The sequence below is a fragment of the Siphateles boraxobius genome, unplaced genomic scaffold (assembly GCF_051911475.1).
Source record: "Siphateles boraxobius isolate OS27281-9 unplaced genomic scaffold, OSU_SipBor_1 16, whole genome shotgun sequence".
NCBI lineage: Eukaryota > Metazoa > Chordata > Actinopteri > Cypriniformes > Leuciscidae > Siphateles > Siphateles boraxobius.
This window is the reverse complement of record NW_027508766.1, coordinates 3,728,499-3,746,749: the sequence shown is the minus strand read 5'-3', so window position 1 is coordinate 3,746,749 and position 18,251 is coordinate 3,728,499. Positions and strand designations below refer to the sequence as shown.

At 38.4% G+C, this 18,251-nt stretch overlaps 2 protein-coding genes across 3 annotated transcripts; one reads left to right on the top strand and one right to left on the bottom strand.

The window, feature by feature from the left end:
- Positions 1 to 1,572: 1,572 nt before the first annotated feature.
- crx (cone-rod homeobox) lies at positions 1,573 to 4,617 on the bottom strand. Its single transcript, XM_077231142.1, has 3 exons — positions 4,073 to 4,617; positions 2,985 to 3,136; positions 1,573 to 2,566 (listed from the first exon to the last, which is right to left on the bottom strand). The coding sequence occupies exons 1-3, from the start codon at positions 4,167 to 4,169 to the stop codon at positions 1,970 to 1,972; spliced, it is 846 nt and encodes a 281-aa protein (XP_077087257.1). The 5' UTR covers positions 4,170 to 4,617; the 3' UTR covers positions 1,573 to 1,969.
- Positions 4,618 to 9,277: 4,660 nt separating this feature from the next.
- kptn (kaptin (actin binding protein)) lies at positions 9,278 to 14,346 on the top strand. 2 transcript variants are annotated; one of them, XM_077231141.1, is made up of 12 exons: positions 9,278 to 9,587; positions 9,673 to 9,755; positions 9,913 to 9,997; positions 10,161 to 10,215; positions 10,372 to 10,450; positions 10,547 to 10,620; positions 10,724 to 10,830; positions 10,927 to 11,022; positions 12,281 to 12,344; positions 12,422 to 12,557; positions 12,708 to 12,881; positions 12,981 to 14,346. In XM_077231141.1, exons 1-12 carry the CDS (start codon positions 9,377 to 9,379, stop codon positions 13,080 to 13,082), a joined length of 1,266 nt encoding a protein of 421 aa, XP_077087256.1. In that variant the 5' UTR covers positions 9,278 to 9,376; the 3' UTR covers positions 13,083 to 14,346. The 2 variants fall into 2 exon arrangements, with proteins under 2 accessions (XP_077087256.1, XP_077087255.1); XM_077231140.1 differs by having other exon boundaries at positions 9,289 to 9,587; positions 12,976 to 14,346.
- Positions 14,347 to 18,251: the final 3,905 nt, after the last annotated feature.

The following is an 18,251-nucleotide window of genomic DNA, read 5'->3' as shown; positions in this document are numbered from 1 at the left end:
AATTTGGGACTGAGATAAATAATGATGGAATAATTATGGAGTCATAGCAGAGAGAGCTGGAACTGGAATCAACAGGAGAGGTGTGGAGGAGGGAAAGAGAGAGAGGGAGGTTCAGTAATCCTGTTTAATTGCTTTAGGGTAGTGTTCTGTCGACAGTAAGGAGATTGAGGTGCTCTCTGGGTCATTGGCTAAAATAACCCCACACACCCGGCTTCATGGGCGGTGCCACCCACACCACACCACACCATCACAGCAACACGATTACCAGACAACACCATCGCAGCGCTATAAACTTGTGGACCCCAGATGCCTCTTCCATGTAGGCCACCTGCATCCAACCCAAGGGTGTCACAGTAACTCATGGAGAAGATGGTGGAAGTATGTGAATCTTTCCACTTCGTGTTTTTAAACCCAAAGCATGAACTTTGCAAGGAAAATTCATCTTTTTCAGTTCAGTTGGTTAAAGGGATAGTTCACACACCAAAAAAAACATGTCATCATCTACTCACCCTCAAGTTGTTCCAAACATGTATGAATTTCTTTCTTCTGTTGAACACAAAAGAAGATATTTTGAAGAATATGGGTACCCAAACAGTTGATGGGCCCCATTGACTTCCAGAGTATGAGTATCTTCTTTTGTGTTCAGCAGAAGAAAGAAATTTTAAATTCATTACAGTTTGAATCGCCAGTTCCCTACTGATACCAGAAAATCCCTTATTGGAGGCATGAATGCATTTGTTTAAATTTTTTAATACATTGTTTATTTTATTTTATATTCATAAATGTTAGTCCATATATATTTTTATGTGTTCTGCAAGAGGGACAGATGAAGCCCAATTTATTTAAGTTCTGTGCTGTATTTAAGTTCAGACCCATTCTCACGTAAATCATTTATGCGGTGTGCTAACTTTCCAGCCATGTTTTTATTAATTGACAGTAGTACTTCATCTTGCATAATCCACAAGTAACAAAGTTAGACAACTCTTGTTTGACAATTCTTGTTAAACAAAAACACATTTAATTGTGTAGTTAAACTAAATGTAAAATTTAAAACCTTTAGTTCCCTTCTGAGTGTATTCGGTCAAAGCAATATAACAACAATTGTAAACACCAAAAATTTTCAACACAAGGTCACCCAAATAGAAAATATATATCAACAGCATGACTATACTGCCATTAAATGAAGTTTAATAAAGTAAGTAACGATTAACTCAAACTAACAGAAAACAACATTATTTGTTATAAGTTAACATCATTTTAAAATACATAAATAACAATAATCTAAATGCACAACACAAGAACTCCTAATACTTCCCAGTACAGACAAACCAGCCAAACTTATGAAAAAAGTAGAAAGAACTTTGTCCAACAAGAAGGTTGTACCTACAGAGAAACCGAGAGGTTCCCCTCCAATTATGTGCAGGTATTTGTGTGGTGTGTGTGTGTGTGTGTGTGTGTGTGTGTGTGTGTGTGTGTGTGTGTGTGTGTGTGTGTGTGTGTGTGTGCGTGCGTGCGTGCGTGCGTGCGTGCGTGCGTGCGTGCGTGCGTGCGTGCGTGTGTGTGTGTGCGTGCGTGCGTGCGTGCGTGCGTGTGTGTGTGTGTGTGTGTGTGTGTGTGTGTGTGTGTGTTAGTGAATAGCTAAATATCCCCAATGTGTTGAGAAAGCTATTTGATTGTATGTGTGTGTATGTGTGAGGTAAATGGTTAATAATGATGACTGATCAGTAGACTTGAGGAGTCCCTTCACTCTCAGCCAATCACAGAGCAGATCTGGACTACAGAGTCTTGTTCCAAAATGGGCCCCCCTTTTCACTTCTGAGATCACATGAAACCTGCTGAATCAGACCTGTTTCATCATCAAAATGTCTCCGGCATTTCAAGCAATAGTTCTGTTTAATTAATTCTTCATGCATCGTCTCCTAATTCTCCTTCCCTCTTGCTTTTTTTCTTCACTTGCTCACTTTCTCTTTTACAGCACCTGGAATTTATGGTCGAGGCAGTCCATGGTGCTGAAGTTGAGCTTCCAGGTCTGCTGGTCCTTGTAATCCAGGCAGTCTACGGAACTGAAACCCAGTGAAGAGGTGCTGTATCCTTGGGAGGAGAGGGAGGGTGACTGGCTGAGCGAGCCGCCCATGGAGGGCACGGTGAGGGGAGAGAGGGCGCCCCCACTCGCAGACAGCTGAGTGGTCATGGGAGAGAGGTACGGGCTGCAATCCAATCCACTGAAATAAGGAGAGGAGCCGTAGCCCTGGCTATAGGTTGAGGGCTGACCGTAGCTCATGGGATAGGGTGCAGGGCGCTGCACGCAGGGCGTCCCGGAGCCACACAATGGATCGGGAAGGGGGGATAGAGAGGTGGGACTCCACACAGAAACGGGTGCTGTGCCTGCGCTGGCAATAGGGGGCACAGCCTGGGTGGGGCCAGCCGCCACCGAGGAGCTGGCGCCAGGGTCAGAGGTCAGCTCAGAGGGTGGGGAGGACTTCTTTTTGGGGGGACGGGGCTTGGGCTGACCGCTGGTCTGCTGTTGCTGTTGGCGGCATTTAGCACGACGGTTCTTAAACCACACCTGAGAGAAATAAGAGCGGGGTTGAAGATGAAATAAATGTTTGGCTCATTTCTCAATAGATCAAAAAGAATGTGTTTGTGATGGATGTGATGTGATCTGCATTAATAATGGGCCTCACACACACTGACTTTAACTGTTGTGGTCAGAGTTGTGGTCACTTTCAATACATGTGACTTAACAAATTACAATAGATTCGACTTTAAACACAGCACTGTATATATTTAGTTGCAGATATACAGTTTACTTTCATTGCATCATAGCAAGTGAGTTACATGCTGGGATAAATGTATTTTATTTTTATTTGAAGAGCATCGTCAGTGTTTGCTACATCCAACATTAGGCCAGGTGTGCTTAGAAAGATGTTATGCAGTCGGAGAGGTGTCAGAAAGATGTTTGTCTCAGTTTGAGGAAGACTCACCTGAACTCTGGACTCGGGAAGGTTGATTTTCAGAGCCACCTCTTCTCTCATAAATATGTCTGGATAGCGTGTTTTGGTGAACAGGGCTTCCAAAATGTCCAGTTGGGTGCGTGTGAAGGTAGTGCGCTCCCGACGCTGCTTCCTTGGAGTGGCTATTTATAAAAACATCGACATCATACAGTAAGAAACAACTTTAGGTTTTCCAATACATGTAGACCTGAGAATTTTTTTTGTTTTTTACATGGTAGCATCACCAATGTTAATCGTTTTATGTGAGCTAGTAACAGTCATTAATATGGTTGATGTTGGTGAGAGAAAATATTTGTCCATTGTCATCAGATAGATAGATAGATAGATAGATAGATAGATGGTTGTATTTTAGAATATTACTTTTTTTTTTTTTAGCTAAACTGACAGTGAGTCAGTCAGTCAGTGAATGAGTGAGTGACTGAGGTCCGTCACTAAGGCCGCTCATAAAAACATCGTTTCTGACGTCAGTACATATATTTTTAATTAGTGATTTAGGCCGATTACATATTGATATTAGGCTATTTAACCCATTTAGCCTTATTTGTATTCTTCACTCAGTAGCCTACTATTATGATCATTATTTTTATTTGTAAAACGGATGAATAAAACGGACGAAAAATTTACATTTAAAAAAATAAGCTTTTCATAATGGGCTAAAATAAACTTTTAATAAACAAGCAAACAAACAAACATACCATCACAGAAAATTTAAATTTGACAACAAAAAAACCTGATGTTTTTGTAAAGACGATATTTATAATATATAGGTTATTTGACATCTATTTTTATCTAATTCGTTTTTATTATAACTTGGGCGCTACGTTTGTTAGCGTATACTACGTGAGCAAGTTCAGTTAATATGGCTATCAACTGGTGAAATAATGTTCGCTCTGCCTAAATTGTATGGGGAAAAGGGTACAATCATGTCAAATGAAACAGTAAAGATGAGGCTACCTTTTAGTTTGGTTTGTCACGTCTCCTTTGACTTCAACGACCAACAAAATTTAAAAAATGTCTGAAACAAACATATTATAAATAATTAATGAGAAATAACTGACCTGGGTAGCCGACGGCGGTGTGGAGCAGGTCCATTCCTGAGGCGGACAGTGTTAACCCGTTCACAGCATAATGGGGCTGCTTTATGTAGGACATCATTCTTGGGACGGCCGCGTCTCTCTCACACACTCTCTATTGCTCTCTCTCTCTCCCTCCCTCTCTCACCCTCTCTCTCTCACTCTCTTTTTTCTTCTTCTGTGACGCTTTTTTTTTTACGGGTCGGGGGTCGCGCTCTGCCCCTGACGGCCGCGTATCTGTGCTCGCGCCTGGCGCGTGCGGTGCTCCTTCAGTCTCGCGGATCCAAACACCTGTAGATGTTTTCCCGGTCCTTCTCAGTGCTTTGAACAAGCTTACACTCTCACAACTCTTGCATTAATATCGTCCTGAATATCAAAGAGGAGCATAGCTAAATGTGAGGAAATAGTAAAAGTAAATTTACTATTATAGCTCAATAAAAAGTTTTAGAAGCTTGGTCAGAGTTTTGGCGCGTGTCCCCTGGGCAAGACCGGACAGGAGCGGGACACTATGAGAAATAAGAGACCGAGCAGCTAATCAAGGGGCATCTCTCTCTCTCTCTCTCTCTCTCTCTCTCTCTCTCTCTCTCGGTCTCTCTCTCTACAACTTTGACGTAGCCTATCTTAACACGTGGTAGCCTATATGACGGTAAAAAAAAAGATAAAAAAATGTTATAAAAGATTTATAACAAAAAAGATTTATCGAAATGTCGCGAATACTGCCTCATGGACAGAAAATACCAGGGATCGGAGCAAAAATGCCACGAGAGATGCCTCAAAATGCCGCATTTTTTTCAAATCTAACATAGATTTTTAATAATAGGCCTATATATAGTTATCGATTTTAGGAACCGTATAAACCATTAATTGATTCACTGCAAGCATTTTCCATAAATGTTTTCTTTGACACACTCTCACAAACGTAAAAATGCCCCTGAAAACCAATTTCAGAAGGCAGAACTCGTTTCTTTAGCCTATATGACGAAAAAAAATTCTGACACTGCCCAGAAGCATTGAAAATAAATAAAAATCTTAGGCTATTGAATGCTTGCACATGTTTGTTCTTAAAATAATTTAGATTAGCCTACAATTTGCATATCGATAATTCGATTTTTTATTTCCATCTTATAAATTGTGTACAAGCTATTAACCATTATATTTCAATTAGTTGAATGCTTTGTTTTTCGTTTATTGGCATTATATTTTTAGCTATCTTTATAGAAACGAATGGCTCAAACTTCGGAGGCTGTTAGACGCAACTGTAATTTGAATCTCATAAATAAGACGACCAGGATACACTCTGAAATTTCATTCGTTAATCGATTTTTTTTTATAATATATTTTTTCGTATATGAGCTAGGTTAAATGTTTCTTGAGGATATTTTGTTGTTCAGTCCTGTGTTAACAGTTTTTCATGGATACTTGCATAATATAAATCCTTTATTTGTATCAGAATTTAGTTGCATATCTGTTTATTGATTGCAATTAAATCTTAAACTTTTATCATAATTTCTTGACTAAACATAAAAAAGCATAATATCACAAAAATATTTGACACCACATCTGATATAATAATGATTTCTAAAGCATTTAAAATGAGTATTTACTCTTTACTCTTTATTTTTGACTTGACACACACACACACACACACACACACACACACACACACACACACACACACACACACACACACACACACACACACACACACACACAGACACACTGCTGAATTATCATAATATGCTTTATGTAAATAGTCCTTTAACCCTATAAGAGAGGAAAGAGAGATTTCTCATCACTTCACAAGAGAAGAGTAGAACAAACAATAGAATTCGAAAGGTTCCGAATAGAAAAAAAATCACAGGACCCAAAAGAGCTAAGGAATGTATGGATAAATGATTAATTAAAAAAAAAGATGAAGACAGAAGGACGAGTGTTATCTTGACCAGTGATGGAGGGCCTGATAAAAGAAGAAAGGAGAACATCCATTTGGAAGGATTTGGACTAGTTTGCTGTTGAGCTGTTTGAAATTTTAGAATGTTTTCTATACAAAGAACATGGTAAGTTTTATTTGAAAGGATTGTTGGTTTGAGTGTAAATATGTTAGTGACAGAGAGAGGGAGAAAGGTAAGAGAATGGCGTCAATTGGCACTCAGGATGAACTGAATGTGATAGGATGGCTTTAAACAGACAGAGCAGACAGGGTTATTTGGCTGTGACTAGACGTCCTCCCTTGTAAGTACATACAAACTCCACAGTCAAGGGACAAAGGACAAAAAAAGTCTTCAGATTCCCTTAATTATTATATCAAGATTTTCTCTAAATATTGAAAATTCTAGATTTTAGATATGGATAAAAAAATACTTACTTTAAATCTGATCAGCTTTCTACATACCAAATAAAAATTTTGTTTTTAAGTAGGCTAATTTGAAAAAGAAATATGAGATGGAAAGTGATTCTTCAAATCTTAGAAAGAAATTCAAATATCTTTCTTGTTTAGAATCAAAATTATTTAGCTATACACATAAAACAAATATTCCACCTCATACCCCCCCCCCCCCCCCCCCCCCCCCCCAGTATCCAATTGTCCAACACTTCCCAGCAATGGCCTTCAATATAAAATATTTTTTATTAATAGGCCTATATACAATACGAATGAAATATGCAAGTAAAGAACTGACATGAAGAATTAAAGAATTAAAGACAATATCATTACTAAACAATTAATTATTATTTACTTGTTTCTCTGTTTATTTATGCAACAAACTAATAATCAGGCTACTTTTTTATGAATTTTTTTATACTTTGCTCAGATTACCACATTATACAACATGGCAGTTTTTCAGTGGTGATGGTTGTTTTTTTGTGTAAAACCAGTAAAATTATGAAGAGACGATTTGTTGTTGTTCTGTGTCAGTATATGATGTTTGTATGTTTATGTGTTCAGGATCTGGGCTTGTGTGCTTGTAGAAGGCAAAGTTTTGTGGAGGGTGGTGGAGAGGGGGGTGGGGGGACCAGTCCGTCCATCTGGCAACAACCAGCTATGCAGGCACAAGAGCAATTATGGAAGTGGACTAAACTCTAATCCGCAGGCACACACACACACACACACACACACACACACACACACACACACACACACACACACACACACACACACACACACACACACACACACACACACACACACACACACACACACACACACACACACACACACACACACACACACACACACACACACACACACTCCAGAACACATTGACATAGAAATACACAGCCAACACATTGACATAGCAACAAACATTTAATCTGAGTGGAGAGTCACATTGATGAAATAAACAAAATGTTCCTATATGCAAAGAGGTAAATGAAAGAAAAATGTGAAGATAGATTGGGGTGAAGAAGAGCGAGTGAGGTGGTAGATAGATAAAAAGAAAGAAAGAGAGAGAGGGAAGGAGAGAGAGGGAGGGAGGGAGGGAGCAAGAGAGAGAGAGGGAGCGAGAGAGAGAGAGAGAGAAGGAGAGAGAGAGGGGGTGGGGGGTAGTGGGCCGCATCATTGCAGGCACACTGCATCAGTTAATCCAGATTAGGCAGTCTAAAAAGGAGCGGCTTAATCTGCAGGCCAGCCAGTAATACACAGACCGCTGTCAGCACCAATCACTCACACAATTCTAATCCCCTAAGAAACACACACGCTGGACACACACACATCCACTCACACTCTCTAAACAGTGAGTAAAGCATGCATATTAAATATTCTGCACAATCAGACAACAGATTCATTAGAATCTTTGAATATGTGCTAAATATATGTTAAAAACATGGGGTTCTTCTTGGTCTGACTATATAATCCCTCACAAACCAGTGACTGTAAACACTTTATAATACAGGTATTTGAAACAACTGGTGGCAATTTCTAATGTAGTGTATTGAGTGTAATGAGTGTAGATGTGTTTATAAGAAAGATGTTGTGATGAGGCAGTTATTTGCTGATAAGCACAATATGTCCCATGTGGACAGACTTTGGGTCACAGTCAGATTAAAAGGGTTTTAATGTCAGTGGGGATGTATGCTGAAAAGGGCCCCAATAACCAATTGACAGTTTGTCTGGCCCTCTAGTGGATATTCTATCCATTTATCTCAAATCAATATAGCTCAGGTCAAATAAGTTTTACTGATAATAGACGTATGAATAAAAGTATGAATATGTTTGAGTATTGTATCTAAATGTGCAAAATGTAATGAAATTTATTTTTTTTGTGCTTTTTACTTTTGCAGTTTACTTTTATCAGATCTTTGGTGAATTGAATGCATCATAATATGCTTTTCATTCACTTGCATAACAAAACAATATAGGATCTAATAATAGTAAGGTCTAATTGGTACCGGTTTTTACATTTAGATAGCTTTTGTGATCATATTCTGCTAATTTTATTTTTATTTGTTTGTTGGTTGATTTACTTATTTAAAAAAGTTACTTTTTTTTTTTTTTTTACAAAATTGTTAGCCATAGTATTTAATTCCATTGTATAATTCATTGTGATTGCTGCCAATTGAAAAAGATTTTAAATAAAGTAAATTAATTAATGCATGTAATTTCGCCCCCTGTTGGAGGCCCCAGTTCTTTCTCATCGGAAATTTAACTAGTAGAATAATAGCAATAGCCTCCCACAGGTTTCAGTTTGATGCATCTTAACCACAAAGAATAAGTTAAGACATGATCAATAAACACGCTGGTACGGAATATTTGCGCTTAATAAAATTGAGTGTATTGGGAGAGATTGTCTTTTGAGATTGGGAGATGAGAGGGTCTGTGGCTTACCCTACACATATAAAATACATAGACAGGGGCATAGGCTGTCAGAATTACATAAAGAGCTAAACCGACTCATCTCTTCAAAGAAGAGGTGTTTTATTACTCGTCGTCTAATCGTGGCCATTTTTTTATTTCTTTCAAATTGGACTGTTCTCTGCATTTCCAAGATACTGCTCTACTCCTCTTCTGCCTATTGTATTATTATATATGATATTACTATACGATTCATACTATTACATGTTTGACTATTCAATACTCTATTTTATTTGTCGGCGTATCACTGTCGACGACAGCCGATGACGTCAGCCTCATTTGGAAATCTGTGATTTGTCAAGTGGTTCGAAAAACACAGGTGATTGGTTAAATTTACTCACAACCCGCCCATACCCGGATGTTGTTGTTTTTTGTCACTAGTTTGGCAGTCCAGTAAGATCCAGAGGAATTGTTTTATTTCTTTTGTGATCATCTGTAAGATGTTGCCGGATGTAAAAGCCCTGTGTCCATTTGTGGAAGACAGTTTTAGTCGTTTTCCCTCGCAGAGTAACATATACGGACTCTGTCAGGCAGGCGAGCAGGAGTTACTGGCAGCGACTCTGAAGGGGAAAGTCGTGTGCTTCAGATACCAGGACCTGCAGAAGAAGATCAGACCTGTTGCCAGAGAGATTCAGTTCACATATATACCAGGTCACAACCTCTTCGTTTGCTTTGAAAGTATTTTTTTATAAGCTTGCTGTCTAATGCAAAAATATGTCTTGTTTTGTTAATAAAGTTGATGCCGAAATCGTCTCCATTGACGCTTTCAACAAATCTGCCCCTAAAAGGGGACTGGTCGTAGGAATAACCTTCATTAAGGTGTGCTTCATCATTAACTGGTACAAGTAATTCAAGTTAGTTTCCAACTAGATGGAAAATTTTCCTCGCTCACTCTCTTTTAACATCCATGAGAGCTGACATTTTTGCTGCATGTTCTACTTCATGCATTTATTTATTTTGATCTCTTTCCTCTCAGGACTCAGGAGATAAAGCGACTCCTTTCCTTAATATTTACTGTGATTATGAACCAGGGTCAGAGTTCAACCTGGAGTCTATTGCACGTGAGTTTGTCATACGGGGGAAAGATTTTTTTTTTTAAATGTCTGGTTCCTTGACAAGGAAGAATTCACATCATATGGCTTAAATTATACAATATGCTACATATTTTAATCTGATTGAAATTGGTCCATACTGAATAATCTGACGGTTTCATCTGGTTGACAGAGAGCTGTCTGAACCTGGAGCTCCAGTTCACTCCCTTCCAGCTCTATCATACTGAGTGAGTGTCATTGTGTTGTTCATTTATGTTATAATGAAAGGAGCCAGTAAGGTTTTTATGTAGTCTTTTTGTATTTAAATAGATGAAATGCAGTGTGTTGTGGTATTTGGAATCTAACAAAGATTTAGTGTTCAGAAGTACATGTTTGTTTTGCAGGGTGCATTGTGTAGATGGATCCAGGGAGACTGTCTTTCTCCTCAGTGGGCATGATCAGCGCATACATCTTTACAAAGAGGTCAGGCCAGCTGATAAATGTAGTTAGAATAAGGTTTTGCTTTGTCTCTCTCTCATACTAAAGATTTGAAGTTCATCCTCTATGTCTGATTGGTAGAATGCCTCTTTGCACCAGTTTGAGGAACAGCCAGTGGAAAGACTCTTTCCTGAACTGCAGGAGCTGCCAAGCAAGTGAGTGGTTTACTTTTTTGCAGTTCAGGTTTGGATGATGAGACGTGCCGTTATGTGAGATGTTTGATGGTAATTATTAATATGTACTTTGTGTGCATTGCAGTGTATTATGGTTAGATGTCATAAGTATTGATCAAAACCGGCGTCTCACTGCATTTGGATGTCAGAATGGTTCTGTGGGACTTTCTCTTGTCAATCAAAAGAGACCCGGTTAGAAACACACTTGCAGAGTTTTTCTCTTCTCTTCTTGGAATGTAATATAGTATAATAAAAGCTCTGGCTTTCTATGCACATTTGCCTTATTAGAGATTCTCCAGAACTGGCGTGTTCAGCATGACAGTCCCATCTCCACTGTGTTGCTGTTCCCTTTGAAAGAGCAACACCAGAACACAGAGACGAACAGTGAGTGATACAGCTCATACATTCACCAGTTGATGTATAAAATAACTGTTTTCTGTTTGAATATATTTAAAATTTTATTTTATTCCTGTCATGGCAAATCTGAATTTTCAGCAGTATTACTCCTGTCTTCAGTGTCAAATTATCGTTCAGAAATAATTCTAATATGCTGATTTGCTGCTAAAGAAACATTTCTTATTATTATCAATGTTGAAAACAGTTATGCTGCTTAATATTTCTCTGGAAACTGTGATGCATTTTTCAGGATTCTTGGATAAATAGAAAAAAACATTTATTTTAAATAGATTTTTACTGACTAGATTAATTCCTACTCTATGCAAGGTTATTAATGCCTGATATGTTCTCGTGTAGACCAGTGATCCCCAACCGGAGGTATGTGAGCAGGTTCCAAGGGGTGCGTGAAAATATTTAGATTTATCTTGGTTTGTTCCGCATCTATGCGGAATAAGCATGCCAGGAACACCGTCAATCGCCCCAGCATCAGCCTGGCGCATTAGTCGCTGCAAAAGTGTCCAATTACAACTTGATTTTACAGCATTGAGTATTGTAGTTAATCACAGGCCTGTCTTTTGAAAGTAATGGCCAATCAGATGTGTTTAGTGCCCGTTTATGTCTTTATCACATTATCACAAACAAAGCACCTCATTGTAAGTTAGAGATTTAGATTAAATGGTTAAAATTGGAGTTTTCACAAGTGTCCCCAAATCAGTGAGCTTTCGCTGAACTGACTGACCGCTTATAAAGGGAGCTTACCTTGCTCACTTTGTGTAATTCATTCACAATTTGAAGAAAAGTTATTCTTTTTCATGAGACTTTGTGACTTTTCAAAAAGTGCTAAACTTTTATGATAATTTTTTTTACGTTGTGATTTTATAATGTCTTAATATAAATTAAAAAGCAGAACATGTGGAAAACTATTTTAGGGATTGGAAATGGCTTATATGAGCCAATAAGTGCTCCTCTTCCACCATCTACTGGTTATAGTGGTAATTTCATGTCTTTTTAATTTTTAAATATAAGATTTAAAGTTTTTGTTTTCCATCAAATGTTGGATTTAAAATATTAAAATTTAAAATGTGTATTTTGTCCAGTCTTTATTTACTCACAAAATTTATTCTTTAGTTAAGTGTTGATGAAGGGGTACTTATTGGGCCTTATTGATGTGGGTTGTGGGGGCTAAAACGTTTGGAAACCACTGCTCTTGAGATTACTGTTATTAATCTCTCTTTATCTCCCACAGGTAGTCAAAGGGAAACATTTAATCTGTTGGTAACCAGTGCGATAGAGATGGCTGTTGTTTACAGGTTAGAGCCTCTTTAGTATGTTGCTTGTTGTGCACCATGTGTCTGGTTGGGTGTAAAATAATTGTGTGTTTGTTCAGGGATGTAGAGCAGTATGGACTGAGCAGACAGCTGTGTTTGGCAGAAAGTGACCAGTGTGATGCGGTTCTCTGTGCTCTCGTTGTTGATCTGGACTTTGACGGACAGCATGAGTTGCTACTGGGAACGTATGGACAGGTAGAGTGCTGGATTCATAATACATATGCATAATAGGGAACAAATGTATGCCACAATGAAAGAGTTTATAACACTGGTGGTAATTTGAAATTTTGAAATATAATCAGCTTACCAGTATGCACAATAATGTATTTGATTTGTTATCTATAGGACCTGCTCTGCTACAAATTTCCCCAAACAACAGGAGCTTTTGAGGATAAGTTACAGCTGCTGTGGAGACGGAGTTTTAAAAGTCCCCTACTGTCACTGATTTATCTTGACCTGGCAGGAGACGGACTAAGAGAGTTAGCTGTTCTTACCTTAAAAGGCCTGCATATACTTCAGGTGACTATCACTGAGCTGTTTTATTATTATTTTTATTGATTACTGATGTTTTTAGTTAATTAAGATTCTGTGTTTTTTTCTGTCCCTCCCCCAGCACAGTCTGAAAACAACAGCAGATCTTGTTCTTCACCGATTGTCCACGTTAATATCAAGACTGCCTGTTTCTTCAAAAGAAAAGCCGATCAAAAACCAAGATACTGAAGAGCAGTCTATTTCAATCAGCAATGAACAGAGAGCTGCAGACACTCAACACTGACTTTTATGTTAAAGATATTTATTTGTATTTCAAATGGTTAAGGAAGAGCTAAATATTTCATTCTGTTTGTGTATAATCCATGCCATCTAGCAGGCACTGAAATGAAAATTACTTCTTGCCGCTGGTACCATGTTTTGTTGCCAGACTTATTCAATCTTACTTCCTAGTGGCAAGTAGTTGTTGTTGAATTTCGGATGGCACATGGGGTGTTTTTTTTTTTTACTACCTAAATTTTCTGCACATGATTTCATGCTGTTGCTAGTCAGTAGGGGTGTAACAATACGTCGATATGGATCGATACATCGATCAAACGTCTAACGATACGATGCATCGGTGCTACACGTAAAATATCGATATACGGTACCTTTATTTTGACACTCTCCACATCCTAAGTAACGTAACGTCCGTCTACGCATTTTTGCCAAAGCGCGCAGTAACGTTAATCTCCTCATCTAAAATAAACGCCTGACAAGATTGAATGAACCCTAAAACACGTTTTGTCACAAAAGGTATTGTTCACTGTCAAGGCATCGCGAGTTCATGTTTTACAGCAGAAACCGACAAGCATCCTTGGTGTTTGTGAACACATCTCGATAAGTCCGTTTTTGCGAATCAGCGCGCAATATTCAGGTCAGGTGACGAGGCTGCTGGTCACTTCTAAAAGACCAAAGACAATGTATAAGGCTCCATTACTTTGTATCTTACGTTATGGCCCCGTAGAAGCCATTCTTGTAAAAATAGGCTAAAAATTGCGTCATAACCACGCGACTTTATGTCGCACAATAGAGACATTACCGTATAGACAGGAGGAGAAGCTCGCACAGTCTCGCAGGCAGTCTTTTACTGTCTAAAGTCAGCCCATGGCATAGATAGAGTCCATAAAAGCAACGCGACAAAATATTTAAACAACGTTTTTGAGGAATTGGAAATAATTCGATATGTGGCAAGTGAATACATATGAAGTAACATTTATCCACGAACTTTAAATTATTTATCTACTACTACACCTACGGGGGATGGGGAAATTAATTATCAGGAAATTATACAGGCAATGGAAGAAGAAAAAAAACATCTCAATGTCTATCGCGGTTAACGTTGTTCCTTTATTTATTTACACATCTACGCTTGAAGATGAATGTGATCCCGTTCGGAAGCCATATGTACAAAATGCCTACATAACGTGAAATAAAGAAAAACGGTTTTGTTCAAGTGTTTGTGACCGTGATTTATTAGCCAAAACTACATGTTTTACACTTTTACACCTAGCTCACAATTCTTTATATATTGGAATATTATATGGTCATGTAATATTGAATGGATACGAAAATGACTCGAGGGGACATTATTATATGGTTCCTGGGCTCATACTAAGAAGTATTTTTTGGATGGGTTATTATTCTGTTTGATGTAGAAGGAAACGAAAAAGAAGGGGAAAAATTATTTGCATATGTGCCTATATTTGAATCATTTTTAATAGTTTTGGAAGATTGTGCTGTAGCCTACATGCATTTATTTATCTGTTATGTTTGATTGTATTATGTGTGTGTGTGTGTGTGTGTACTAGCCAAATATTTAAATCTAATAGATATATACATAAACATGTTCAAAATAAACTAAACTAACTAACTTAAATTACTAGAACTGCAGATAGGCTACTCAAACGATTACAATCCTAAAGTAGGCTATTTTAAAGTCGATTTTAGCCACTTCTTTTATCATGTCATATTGTAATTATATAGCGTAATATGTTATATTAAATTAATTATTATAACCACGTCCATGGGGCTGCTTTGACAGGGTCAACCACACACACCCACACTACTCTTAAAATGTTACTGTTATTAAACTGCACATATCTGTCTATATTGTTCATTCTGCATACCCATGTGTTCTGCTCATAATGCTACTGTTAATACACTTCAAATATCCTTGGCACAGCTACTAGAAGATTTACAACTGTCAGTCAGGTTGCTCACGTGACATCTACGTCATCAAGCTCAGTTTGAGCCTGCGCAGAACGCTTGGCTATCAGGAAGTGAGTGCCCATGTTTGGCTTCAACTCTCTCCGTTGAAATCAACGGGGTCGCTGTGTCCATTTCTTTTACTGTCTATGGTCTCAACTGAGTTCCAATGAGATGGCTCTGTCCACTTCTTATACTGTCTATGGAAGCACCCAGACCATAGACAGTAAAAGAAAGGAAAAGACGAGCTAGCTGAGAGTTTCGTCAAAGCTGACTAAAAGTGATCGAGGATGGATAATTTCAACGAATTTGAACCCATGGTATCTAAAAGCTGAAACAATCACAACAAAGTTTTTCAGACGTTTATGTCAGCTGAGGAGATTACGTTACAAAGATTAACCGAGTGTTGTATTATATATCATAGCAATTACTTGGTTTTGTTTAACCCTGAAACATGAAATGTGGAGTTATCTGCTTTTGCTAAAAAACAAACTTTTAATACATAAAAAAACATACTTTCAATTAACTTTTAATTTTGTGAGTTACGCAGGGGCGATTCTAGGGTCAGAGCTTTAGGGGTGCTGAGCACCCAATGAGCCCCACTGCCACCACCCACCCTCTTTTCACACAAAAACAAAAAATATGTCTATTGAAAAATTACTTTATAATTTTAACATTGGTTCAACTAACTCCAAAATCCAGATTTTTTCTTCTTTTTTTGAGACCTTTTTCAGAACACCAGCTTAAATGTGAGAGTTCACACAGACATCCAAAAATTGAGCCCTGGTATTGTAGCCACATCAGCCCACATTACCCCCCACAGCCATGTGCATTTAAATGTGAGGTAGTAATGGGGTTCGGGGGCATGCTCCCCCGAGAAAATTTTTATTTCTCTGACCTACATATGTGCAATTTAAGACTTTTGAAGGCCAAAAAAATGGATAATAAATAGCTTTAAAACCATGTCAGTGTGCATTAGATTATTTGTCAATACCTGCTCTCTCATCTTAATTTTTCTTTTTCTCTGTCTCCTTATCCTGCCGTATTTCTTCCCCTCCCAAAGCTGAACTTTGACTGATAGTCTTTTCATTTTTGTCTGTGTCAGTGAAGAAAGTAAACATAGGCTCAACTGATGAGTTTTATGAATCATTTTCTTAGATAAGTTAATTTACTCAAGGCTTCCAGATCAGCATTGCCAATAGGAACCTTCTACAAGCTTTGGAATTTGAAAGGTAATTTTAAATAATACAAATTATAGGCTACGTTTAACGCAGTTAGTGGGATTGGCAATTCCCTTAGACATGCGTTGTGGAAACGCGTCAAAGCATTCTGAGGTATAAATATGCAGGATTAATGCTCAGTGATTTTGAACGAATATTTAATGTCAATAATGGTTACATAATGTTAAAACTAATCCTGCTATTGATATCTTTGTAAGATTGCCGACCCTATAACAGTGGCAAGGGAAAACAATGTCCAGCAAAATATCGAACATTAAACTAATTTTACCGCACTCAACCACCGTGAGTGCATTTCACGCATTTAGAATCACTCGCGTTCAGCGGGGATGAAGGGAGGTTTGTCGGCCAGTCGGTCCATCTCGGGACCAGCGTGATTCGTTGAGAATAATGAATCGATTTATTTAAAGGGTCAATCCACCCATTTGCATTAAGATTTCCATTGTTAGAAATCCAGTCATACTATTGAATGGTCGTGCAACACTCTTTCATTTTCCCCTTAGACGAGAGAAATCCTCTATTTACCTTTTTCACTTCCTCCTTCAATGACGCAAAAATCGTCATTTTACATCATTGTAGGAGGAAGTGTAAAAGGGGGGGATTTCTGTGAAGACTACAAGCACTAGTTCCCACCCTTTCAAACCCGCCCATAGGGGGTTGGACCTAATGCGCTAACAGACCAATCACAGATCAGTGCCAGTGCGTTTGATTTCACCGGGAGAAACTTTTTGAAAATATGGACGAAGGTACTGAATACACAGTACCTTATAGTACGGATGCATTATGGAGGATCTGGATTTTGACAAAGTTATGGTAGAAACGGATGTTCGTGGCTACCTTTATGAGCCACAGTATAGCGACGAGCAGCTGAGGGCTATGGAGGAACCGGAGGCGGCTGAAGCTGCTGTCACCACAGCCGATGCAGACGATCTGCTTGCCGCGGACGAGGAGCCCGCAATGGCTCTCACTGGGGCAGATTGGTGGTGCCCGTGCTCTCACTGTGTGCCAATGGACACAGAACAAGAGTCTGTCTGCTGCCGAGAATTCCAGCGGTGCTACGGAATCGGAGGATGACACGGACATGTGTGTTGTTGTTCACCCGAGTTTCGCACCCCATATGGATAGCGGCGTCCTGGAGACCTACTTTAGAATACCTAAGGTCTGGGGTTGGTAATATAAGTTTTGTATCGCAATTCAATCGCACAATCGCAATTCAAGTGTAAGAAAAAAATATTTGCAGCATTTAACTGTTATTCGTAAGTGTAATTCATGTATTTTGAACCTGCAGCTTCATGCTAAATGCAAAATAAATAGGATCTGTATTTTTCAGACTTTCATTTTTCCGCGCTTATACTTTTGGCACGGTTTTTGCGCACAAATGCGGCCAAAAGCACTGCAAGCCTGTGAACAGCAATTTACAAATCGGGTTATTTCGGAAACTCTTTGCCTCATGCACACAAAGAGTCATGTAGACATTTGCAACAGTTTATTTTTTTTTACATAAAGTTTGATTTACGCAATTAATCTGTTTTGCAGTTCCTGCCTCTGTCGTTTTCGCTTGTAAATTGCTGTTCACAGGCTTGCAGTGCTTTTGACCGCAAAAACCGTGCCAAAAGTATAAGCTCGGAAAAATGAAAGTCTGAAGAATACAGATCTTATTTATTTTGCATTAGCATGAAGCTGTAGCTTCAAAATACATGAATTACACTTACGAATAACAGTTAAATGCTGCAAATATTTTTCTCTTACTATTGAATTGCGATTTACACCTTTACAAATCTTCTCTTGCACATGCAAATTTAATTTACGCTTGCAATCTTATGTACACTTTCACAAATCTTACCCTGCGCATGCGATTCTTTATGTCATCATTTTACCTTCATAGTTTTGTGCTCACCAAGGCTGCATTTAATTG

Bases quoted from the DNA above. Each gene is read 5' to 3' on its own strand.
- crx (XM_077231142.1), bottom strand. From the start codon at position 4,169: ATGATGTCCTACATAAAGCAGCCCCATTATGCTGTGAACGGGTTAACA. The intron at 3,137-4,072 runs GTCAGTTATTTC...TTTTATAAATAG, and splicing joins CACCGCCGTCGGCTACCCAG to CCACTCCAAGGAAGCAGCGT. The intron at 2,567-2,984 runs GTGAGTCTTCCT...TATTTCTCTCAG, and splicing joins TTCCCGAGTCCAGAGTTCAG to GTGTGGTTTAAGAACCGTCG.
- kptn (XM_077231140.1), top strand. From the start codon at position 9,377: ATGTTGCCGGATGTAAAAGCCCTGTGTCCATTTGTGGAAGACAGTTTT. The intron at 10,451-10,546 runs GTCAGGCCAGCT...TCTGATTGGTAG, and splicing joins GCATACATCTTTACAAAGAG to AATGCCTCTTTGCACCAGTT. The intron at 11,023-12,280 runs GTGAGTGATACA...TATCTCCCACAG, and splicing joins CCAGAACACAGAGACGAACA to GTAGTCAAAGGGAAACATTT.